This window comes from Ruditapes philippinarum, unplaced genomic scaffold (genome assembly GCF_026571515.1).
Source record: "Ruditapes philippinarum isolate M1 unplaced genomic scaffold, ASM2657151v2 ctg10161_1_1_1_1, whole genome shotgun sequence".
NCBI classification, from domain to species: Eukaryota; Metazoa; Mollusca; class Bivalvia; order Venerida; family Veneridae; genus Ruditapes; species Ruditapes philippinarum.
The window spans coordinates 1-11,486 of record NW_026852650.1 but is presented as its reverse complement, the minus strand read 5'-3'; the positions used below and the strand labels follow the sequence as shown (position 1 = coordinate 11,486).

Here is an 11,486-nt window from a genome sequence, read left to right as displayed (position 1 = left end):
AAGGTCGTGACTTTAGTGTATAATACTGAACACCGCAAAATATTTTCCCTCTATACATGAAACATATATAGAAAATATTGAGAAGAAAGCCGAAGGGATTCACAAACACTTGTCTTTGAAAGTTTGATTGTGGAGCACAACTATGTGCCTATAAGAATAAGTCTAAAACAAACAAAAAACAATGACTAAACATTTGAAATATCATCTTCCATTAATGTCAAAGCCCTCACGGGAATGTAGACATGTCTGGTCAAAACCGCAAGAAACTTAAAAACACTTGTTTAAAAGACGATAATAAATTATTAAAAATGTTAAAAACAGGGGGCTGGGAAACTAGAATGAGACATAATTATTATGTTCAATGCAAGCTTTGGATGCATCAAATTCACTCTGGGGTAGGGTGTAGGGCAACTGCAGGGGGACTAGATGGTTTCATTGGTATACTGTACTATGAAACAAAGGGAATTTATTATGATCTGAAGTTGCTGTGAATAACCTATAACACAGCTAGGGAATGGCAATGGCATAATGTTTGGGAGAGGGGTGTCACATATTCTTCTATGGGGAAAGAACAGCCAGACCATGGTTGATTTGATAGAAAAGGAATAACCTAGCATCTGTACACCAGAGGTCTGACCATAAGCTAGCGTGATCCATCACGCTGCTCTTCTTTGGACATTTTCAATTAGATCTATTTGTATTTTGGTGTGGGGAGGCCATACCTCGAAACCATATTCAAGATGGGGTCTGACTAAATGTAACGTCTTGTAAGCAATGGACTTAATGGATTGGGATTTACCCTGTATGTTTCTACATATGGATCCTAAGGTTTGGTTTGCTTTCTTGGTTGTCATGTTTATGTGAACCTCCCAAGTAAGGATTTCTGATATAAATATGCCTTTGTATTCAGCTGAGGTAACCGATTTGAATTGGACTCCATGAAAGTAGTATTGGGATAGGATGCTTCCTTTTTGTGACATGGATAAGTTGACCCTTGGAGGGAGGAATTTCAATACATACACAAACTTTATTGTTTGTTTCATTAGTTTATCAGTTTTATTTTAGGTCATAAACAATTTAAATACAGTTATGCCAGAATAATAGTTACATACAGAGACTGTATCAACAATTCCAATACAATATACTGGTATAATTTTAAACCCTTTTCTCATAGTTTTGGTTAGTTTTGAAAAAAAAGGAAATGTTTTGTCCCGAAATTGGTTATTGTTCATTTTCTATGTTTCATACAATCATTCTTTATTATACTGCACGTTTGTAACGTCGCTTTTCATTAGAAAATCGTGACATTTATATAGTTTTATATACACAGCTGCTGTTGATTTATGAAGAATTCTCACTTTGTCACTAAAAATGATACTTGCTGTATTATAAATTTGTTATAAAGATTTCTGACAGGTTATATGACCATACATGTATATAAACGGTTGTTTGCCATATAACCTTTGCCTAGCGACTAGGGTTATATTTCCAATCAACCATTTATACAGGGCAATATAACCTGTCAAAAATCTTTATAACTAATAATATACCATTAAATATGAAGTATATACAGTACATTAAATCTTGTTGTTAATTTACCTGATCTGAAAGTGATTATCCTTTGCAACCAGTATAGAGCCAGGCCAGCTTGGATTTCTGTTTTGTATTGAAATGCTGAAATGATGGACCCTTCAACATAGAATGAACTGTGCCAAATTCAAAGCCAAGTTAGAATGAATTGATCCATATTCAAAGTCAAGTTAGTCCAGTACAGAATTAGCAGGTTTAGGGCAATATGCATTTTTCCCTTCTGTGATTAGATTTACTGAATATCACTTAACAGTTGTTCCAAATATATGCAAACTGAAAATAATAAAATGGCACTGTTCTAGAAATTAACTGTTACTGACTTATAATGTTATAAAAATAGGCTATATAACTATGTTCTTTTTTTTGGGAATGAATAACACCATAAAAACATGTGTAATTCTAAGGGTAATGGGTTCTTTGCACCCAATGTACCCAAAAAAATCAAGTTTTGACCCCCTAAAAATTAATTTGACCTATTTCAGTGGGCACATGTATGCCAATCGGGTACTTTTTTTCATACAAAAGTAAATATTAGACTTAACACATAAATTTAATATGCTTAGCCCCAGAAATGTTCCATGGTTCTTGTTTTACAGTTTATCGGAGGGAGTAGAAAAGAATAGCTATGTTCACTATCAGGTATTTTATTGCTTTGTGTATTTTGTAAGTTTTGGTGAAATAAGCACTTTAAGTATAAAAACAATAAAGCATGATGAAAGAAAAATAAACAAGATATTACATAAAAAAGCTTTATTTTTCAAGAAGTAGAGTATAAATATATATGGTACAATTGAGACTTAAATATACAAAACAAACAAAAATTATGTCTCATTTACATGACATTGTCTTTATACAAAATCAAAAATCAATAATAAGTCATGACAAATAAGGTAACATTATCTACCCTACAGCACCAGACATATAAAATCAGTTAAATAATCACCATAGATAACTGGCAACAGAAAGTACAAGATAAGATGTGTGGCAATATTCAATTTTCAGAAATACTTTTTGTTTCAATCATGAGAAAATGTTATTATGTAGTCAGAATTTTAATTCTACTAATGATTTACTTCTTACTACAAAAATAACAAGAACGCATTTTCTCTATGTATTCCTGATAATAAAATATTCACATCCTGCAGTAAGAATGACCTGTTTGACGGTATGAAAACTACATGTATGAATATCAGCTCAAAATGAGCTTAATGGAAAAATGAATGAAAAATCTACACTAACAGTAACAAGAAAAACAAATGAAATGTAGAAAAACCTTTGGAGGACATTAATTTGAATCCCACTTTGTGGAAATGAACTCGGAACATGAAATGTGTCTGTGAATAAGACTCTGCCTGCTTCCACTTTTATTCTCTTCCTTTATATATTTTCACTGTTAGAAAGAATATATCTTAAACATAGAAAGTTCAAAAAGAACTTCTAGCACAATTAACGTTTTTGTGACAATGTGTACTTACTATGAACATTAAATGTGACAAAAACTATGGTGTACTAGTAAATAAATGTACTGGCCATTATACATGTATAATAATAAAAACTAAAATGCAAATTTAATACAAATATATCTGATCATTTGAAAAAAAAAATAATTGAATTTGATAAGAAAGATTCTTATTCACTACTTGAAATATAATAAAATAAACAACAACTAGGACTAACATTGATTTCAGCCCAAAAAGCCTTCATAAATTTAAAATATCTGATTTATCTGATACAAAGTATGTTGGTAAAATTTCATCAAAAGTTAATTTGCGATGAAATCTGATATTAACTGAATCAAATACATAGACATAAGAAAAGTATGCAGCTTTAAGAACATATTGCTCAATATGAGGCTAATTTCTTTGTTGTGGGACAAAAATCTTCTTCACGACGTCTCTATGACAGTCACCTGATGTTCATGGGCATCATAATTGCTGACTCATACATTGTCATAATTGCTGACTCATACATTGTCATAATTGCTGACTCATACATTGTCATAATTGCTGACTCATACATGATATTTCATACATTTCATCATTTTCTTTCTTTAAATAAGGAGATATTTTGTGAATAGTTTTTTCATGTGTAAAAGAATATAAAACTGCCATCAAATCCATACTTATATAGCTAAAAACAAGCAGCTTCATCTGAGGTGACTGACTCTACTGTCATGGAAAAAAATAAATTTTAAGTCTTAACCTTATCATTAACTGTAAACAAAGCATATATCCGAGACAAAAATAAACAAAATCTCTTTTAAAAAAGCAAATAAATAAATGAAAGACATAACATTGCATTTAAATAGCACTAGTTACACAATTAAGATCAGCACTGTAGATTATCTTATAATGTAGCAGACAGTATCCATGGCAACAAGACACAAAGTAAATAATAATTGTGTTTGGGTTTTTTTGGGTACAATATAAGTAAACACTTGTAAGTTAAGACAGAAAAGAATTATTTAAAGTTAGCATTTTCTTACATAATATTATACAAAATGTATATTTTTGGTACATTGTAGTGTTTAAAGAAAAGCATATTTATGGTAAAGCTGTAAGAAGCATTTACACTGTAAAGGTTTATGGCAATTTTTCAGCTTAACCCATGGAGGACAACCTCAGGTGTCCCTATAAGCATTATTTCAGGTATAGAGAGGACACCAGAGCAGTTTGCTAGGTAAGGTAGCTAGATAAAAAAATTCACAGAAAGAAAAAAATATCTAAAATTTGTAACAGAATTCCAACACACAACTGTGACACATGAGTGATTCAAGTTTGTGACCTACTTTAACCACGCAGCCATTGTTAAGTTCAAAAACAAATATTCCTAAAATAATCAAATGAAAATTAGAGATAGGTGTACAGAGCAAAATTACAAATTAAAATTTTGTTCTGATCATCAAAAATGAGACTCTACAATCAATTATGTAAGCTTAAAGACCTTCCATAGGCATAAAAAACAGTCAAGACTGAGGTACATATACATGTACTTGGAAAGCAGTCCAATTGTACACTATATACATGTATAAATACAGTTAATTTCCGATAATCAGATAACTTAAATTATTTCCAAATTGACAAACTTTTAGCAATTTTGATGCACCAATTAAATATGGAACACAAAATAGGCAACTATCATAGTACTTTCACTATTTAAGCTGCATGCCTCCATTTCAAGAACATCTAACTTGAATGAAATATCCTAAGATTTTAAGAACGAAAGAATGATACAAGACTCAAGTAATAATTTTCTTGTTATGCACGATTAAAGACTGATTTTGCATTATAACCGTAATTTAACTGTGATACTAATGCAGTAAGGGCTATTTCACATATTTTGACCTCTTTATGGTAATCCACACTACATGGTTTGTAAGAGCTATTTGCAATGTGTAAAGTACTTTCTTTGTTCACCTAACAATAGTTTACCTCAAAATACACTTTCAAAATTTTCATGAAAATTAGCATGAATTTGGAGGCAGGCTGCTTTAAGATTGCCATTTGGTACTGTCTTAAGAGCAGATCTACATATCAAGGACTACAAATGATAATAGACAAACAACTGAATCTGACACATAAACATATAGTTAACTTTTATATGATTACAATGAAAAAAATGTCTTGTTAGGTCTTTAAACATACTGATACTGTCAAGAGAATATCAATTTGACAAAATAAAAATCAACATAAAAACAACTTAAACTAAGGGAGACAAATTGCACAGTTTAACAATTGCACTGATACATATATACGATAAAGGCAAAAATAAAAATCTCATGTACAGCAATCATACATTAACAATAAAAGGCATTATCAATGTACATATAGTATCTATATCTGTAAGTATATAAATTATAATATCTGATAAATAAAATTCTCAATTCTCAATTCTGATCCCATTGGTTAGATTTTTTGATTATTACGTTCTGATACCATTGGTTAAATTCATATTGTGTTCTGATCCCATAGGATAGATTTCTATATGTTTAGTTCTTGTTATGGTATCAAGGTCAGATAACTCTTTACATGTTTAGTTGTACAGTTAATTGGATTACTTCCCTTCACTTGATATTCATTAATGCTATGTTATATATTATATGATCATGCCTCTCTGATACCCGAGTCATTCTCACTTGAGCTCTGGTCTTAACAACATGTATTAAATGGTTATAATAAATTGTAGAATAGTTTGAATCTTGTTATCGTCCATACAACATAACATGGTGTCAGAAGTGGGATGATCATACAATATATAACATAGCAATACATTTCAAAAGTTTGTCTATGCCTTGATGACATGTACTGACAATAGCACTCTATAGGAGTCTAACAGTATAACCAGTCAATTGGCAACACTATGTGATGTTATATTTTGTTTATTTTACTTTAGCAATGATTCTGAAGAAGTTCTTACAGCTTCTAAATTCATTTTTTTAGTTAACATTGTCTAAGATTCTTCAACACTCATGCAAAACAACTAATCATGATTTATTGGTATCATATCAATATGGTTCTGTTAAGTGTTATCTTGCTGGAACCAAAAGTGATCAGCCTTTGTTACAAGTTTTAGAGTCTGGCCAGCTTTCATATCCATGCAGTAGATTTTATACAAATTCAGCAGGTTACGGTTTTAAAGCTGACCCATCAGACAAGACCAGTTGGGTTTAAGCTTCACTTTGTGCACTAACTGGACTAGGTTTGAAGTAGTTGGCTGGGTAGAGACCAGTTGTGCCGTCTGCTAGCATTCCTAGATACCATCTTGGGCGGTCGCACTGGAAACAATATTTTGTTATTATATATAGTTATATAAGCACCAAATAAAACTCATCAAATTTTTCACAATGACAAGGCCTGTTTTTGGACAGTGCCCTACACTTTCTTCAGTGCTTGATAGCTAAATAAAAGGAACATAGAATAAGGGGAACAACTTTCCAAAATATAATTTTAGGATTATATTATACATGCCATAACATCCTGGACGTCTGGTATTGTCACGGAAATCAGCCGCCAGTCCCAATGAAGAATTTTCTGGGGAAAATAGAAATCTGGAACTTTTGATTGATATGTAACTTTTGTAAAAAAATTGCTGCACTCAAACTATGGACAATTCTTTTTCAAAAGATTATTACAAAGTCCAATTTCATTTGCATGGATCATTAAAAAGTACAATTTCATTGGAAAATAGGCACATACATTCAACACTATGGTAAGAGATATAGGCTAAACTGCAATACATGCATCTGACAAGAATAAAATTACTCTAAGAACACTATTATTTAACAAGTTATAAGAAAAATTATTTATATGAAATTGCCCCTTACATCACTCAGCTCTTTAGAGAAGGTCAATTCACCATCTATCTGAGCTGTGTATCCCCTTACTGCCTGATATAATGTTCTCATTATTTCTCCCTGAAACCAAAAAGAAGAATAAGTTCATCATGTCGATGTACTCAGAAGTGTTTTATTTTACTTAATTCAATACAATGAATAATATTTTTTTAAAAATATTCACAGACTGGACTAAACTCTATACGTACCTGACTCTATACAGGGTCAAAACTACTTTGGACATGTCACTCATATTATGATTACTATCCAAATATATAACAAATGCAATGTCGACCTATGAAAAACTTGGATCCAATTCAAGAAATGTATTTCATTAAACAAAAGAGTCTTTATTCTAACAAAATATAGCCATAGACCTTCATAACCCAATTCATAGGATGGTAACGAAAAAAGAAAACCTCCAATGCAAAAGCCTGAAAATTCACAAATCATGGTGTTGTAGATAAAAATTGTGCCATAATGTCAATTGTAGGCAAACAAAAAGAAAAGTAGTATTAGGAACTACAGAAAGTACTCAACCTTTTTATTAAATATTTTTCCATGTTACTTGCAGTAAATTTTGCAAGACAAAAGGAAACAATAAAAACTGGATAAAAAACATACTGCATGAACAGGGAAACAGACCCCAATTTCCGTGCTAAAAATAACCCCAAAGTGTCCTTGTTGTATTTATATAAAACATTACAAATGTGATATGTATTTACCCTTGGTTAGTTTGTGATGTCTTTGGGGATGTTGCTGGTCTGGCCTGTTTTGCAACTGGAATTCTGCTTTTTGGTTTGGTCCTTGGAGTTGTTTGGGAAACCCCATTTGGTGAGCCACTTCCTGTTTCTATAGCTTTATGAATGACAGGAAGTAGGCTTTTTCTGTGCTTTGGGGGTTTACTATTCTGACTTTTTTGTTTCTGAATCCTCGGAGGTTTGGAATGCCTGTCAGGCTTTGGACTTAGCCTATCATTTTCCGGCTCATTTTTATCATGTTTTGAGCTCACAAAATCTCACCTTTTTAACGTATGTAGCTGGTATCCATCCTTCGAGCTTCGTGCTGTCATTCATACTTCTCATCCAACCATTTTTATCGCCACATTCTTTACACAGGATTATGTCCCCTTTGTATAAAGTAAGCTCTGTGTATACACAGGCTTCAAATGGTTACAGAGCAACATATTGTGTGTCCTCATATAAAATTACAGAAAATTTATGTTATAGACATGTAATATACCCAACAAGTTTCAATATGAAAAAACAAAGCCCTTTTTCTTCAAGTCAATATGAGTCAATTTAACACAAATAATGTCTATTAACACATTCCTAACCTTTTAACAATACATTCCATCAATTCCAAACTTGCAAATAATTGTTATTGTAAGGGATTTCTGATTTGAAAAAGGTTTTTTTAAAATGAGGTACTAACTGCAAGTGCAGACTGGCCTGACTTTCGAAATTAATCACAAAGAAATAACAGAATTTGTGAATTTAATGTTTCATGGAAGTCATTTAACTTGCTATTTATGACTCTTTTTAACTTGACAAAGTGAAACATTTATTTATTTGAAGGAGAATGAAATATATTCTACCAAGATTCAGAAGGCCCACCCAGTCATATACACAATATACAGAGGACAATATTTCATTCCAGGAAAGTACTTACCTAATGAAGTATCTTTAAGCGGGGATATTATATCTGACTTTGTAGGTGTGGTGCTATTACTTCTGTCTACACCCGACTTTCTCTTGTCCTGAAATCATAACAGTTCATGCAGGAATGAACAAATTTCGTATGTTTACACATTTAGTTAAGCTCTGTTATTTTATAAATTTTCCTAAGTATTGAAAAATTTAAAATATGAAATAACTGATATACTAAAGCCATAGTTTGATATTTTCAGCACTTGGAAATGTCCACTATCAATGCGCCCCATTAAAGCAGAAAGGTACCAAGTGACATTTTCATGTTTTCGAGAAAATCGCGTTTAAAGATTTGAAGTTCCATATCAAATCAGGTTTTTACAACATGGCAATGAAACTTCACATATATTTAGATAATATTTGAATGTACATGCTCAAAAAGTTGGAAAGCTTATATATTACTAATTAGTGATAATTAATCAATTAAAGGAAATGGTTCCTTTTTGCACTAATCAATATTTTGACCGACAAATGCAAGAAGGTACCATATGAACGCTTGGTCCCTTTTTGCATTGTATGATTTTTAACATTTGCTGTCGAATATATGAAAAGAAGGTACCATATGGCAGTTGGCACCTTTTTGTCCCAACAATATTAACAAAAAGCATCATTTGGTTACAATTTTATTCTACAATCATACCAATAATAATATGAAATTCTTGTGTTTTCAGTAAATGTCTGCAACAACTATCACACTGCATGTTTTGAAAGTCTTCCTCTGTGATCAATCTCAATGCCTATGTCAAAATCTCTTACATTGTTAGTCAAAATCAGAATAATTTTCTCTTTAATAAATAAATTACTCTTTATGCTGTTTCACCAATTTAACTTTATCATAATCTAGTTTATTTGCAGATGTACACTTCCCTGTCATTCTTCTCCTTTCATATACCCCATGTATCTTGTTGGCAAGAGTACAATCAATTACTTTTCTTTTTACGTCCACATTTTTGTGAAGAAGTCATTTATACACTATCATTATCTTCACACTGTTATCATTCCTCAATTTAAAACAGAAACAATACTCTGGGATTTATTGTTATATTTGATGTCCTTAGCAACATCTAGATTGTGTTTTCATTAAAAAGCTAAAAGGTACCAAGCAAACAATTTAATATATAAAATAATCTTAAGGGTCGTAAATTCTTTGTGTGCAGAAAGGGACCATGTGACACATGGTTCCTTTTTGCATTAAAATAAATGCTCAAAACATATATAGTCATATAATGCAAAGAGGTACTATGTGACACTTGGTACCTTTTTGCTCAAACTGATATGCATATGGTACCTTTTTGCATTACTAAATGGGAAAATATTGACATGGTACCTTTTTACATAACCTTATATGTCTGTAAATAAACATGATACTACAGAGATATTTCTACAGATTATTTAAGATAACATTAAAACATAATGAAAAATGTTAAAAAGTCATTTTTGGCCAAAATGTCGCTTGGTACCTTTTTGCTTTAATGGGGCGAATGGTATTTTTTCGTCTTTTTATTTTGGTTCTCACATTGCACACAGTATTAATGTTATTTGGCAAATTTATGTTTGATTCGTTGTTGTCTTTTTTTGTAGGGTTTTACATTGTACCAACACAGGTGAGGTTATATGGCAACTGTCCAGCTTCATTGGTGCAGGAAGACCTCAGGTCCTCCATGCATTATTTCACCTGAGTAGAACCGCCGACATCAAATTAGCTAGCTTGTTAACTTCCTCACATGAAAGAACCCAAAGTCCCTATTGGGATTCCAACCCACAGCGTTGAGGGGCCAGTGGCTTAACACCAATAACCTAAGCCAATCTGCAATAGGGTAAATCTTCCCTATCCCTTAACCTCCTGGAAGTGATAAGTGTTGTGACCAGCCTGCAAATCTGCACAGTCCAACAAGCGTCTATGCTGTTGGTAGTTCAAATTGTGTATCTTTATATAGAAATCCCATATAATTTGAATGGACTCTTCCAAAATCAAATCTAGGCAAATTTGTTACACATATTCAGCAGGCTGAGGGTGAGACATGCACACATTTTAAAATCTAGACACTTATCTCAGTTGCTAAATTAATTTTTCTGTTATTTCCCATAGAATGTAATGTTAAACATTAAACTTATAACCCTTATAAACAAGAATAGAGCCAAACCAGCAATCTGTAGATAAAAGCAAATCAAGCATTAAACAAAAACATTTTTGGACCACAATTATTTTTCATAATCTTAGAAATTAAAACATTGCTCAATGAAAAGAAATATTCAAATATTGACATCTTAAAAAGCAAAATTTTTTATAAGATGAATCAATAATGTAATAAGTTATTAAATTTAGTGAATATATAATTCTGTCATTTATTGTCATTCATGTAAACCATTCAACAATTTCTAATAAAATTCCTTTGTCAAACAGAAATGTTCAACATTTACGAGTCTATCATTTACGGGACTCGCTTTCTTTCACCATCTCTTGTGATTTATTCTGCTTGATTTGTTGAATTATTTCAACTTTTTAATGGACATTGGTATTATTGTAATGGTATTCTTCCAACAAAACAAAGATGTATGCAATGTTTTTCAAAATACTAATGAAATCGTTTTACACTAGTCTTGCAGATACTAAGATTTTAAAAATCATAATTTTCATATTGTAATTAATATTTAGACGTTTTGACTATTACAGTGTTCAATGGATACTTTCTATCATGAACAAATACATTTAAACTTATATTGCAATCACAAAAATGAAGTAAACATTAAAAGAGATTTGTCCCGTATCTGACTGAACTGGAATAATCATTCGCGAAATAGTCCTGAAATTTTGAGTCCACGCTTATCGGTATAAATGCAATAATATTGGAGTA

At 31.5% G+C, this 11,486-nt stretch overlaps 1 protein-coding gene across 1 annotated transcript; it reads right to left on the bottom strand.

The window, feature by feature from the left end:
• Positions 1 to 3,194: 3,194 nt before the first annotated feature.
• On the bottom strand, positions 3,195 to 8,654 carry LOC132720176 (ABI gene family member 3-like). The gene is made up of 3 exons (XM_060704222.1): positions 7,945 to 8,654; positions 6,914 to 7,003; positions 3,195 to 6,364 (listed from the first exon to the last, which is right to left on the bottom strand). The coding sequence occupies exons 1-3, from the start codon at positions 8,005 to 8,007 to the stop codon at positions 6,257 to 6,259; spliced, it is 261 nt and encodes an 86-aa protein (XP_060560205.1). The 5' UTR covers positions 8,008 to 8,654; the 3' UTR covers positions 3,195 to 6,256.
• Positions 8,655 to 11,486: the final 2,832 nt, after the last annotated feature.

Coding starts and splice junctions, on each gene's coding strand:
- LOC132720176 (XM_060704222.1), bottom strand. CDS start 8,007: ATGAGAAGTATGAATGACAGCACGAAGCTCGAAGGATGGATACCAGCT. Junction 7,004..7,944: donor CAGCTACATACGTTAAAAAG/GTGAGATTTTGT, acceptor TTTTGGTTTCAG/GGAGAAATAATGAGAACATT. Junction 6,365..6,913: donor TCTCTAAAGAGCTGAGTGAT/GTAAGGGGCAAT, acceptor TATTGTTTCCAG/TGCGACCGCCCAAGATGGTA.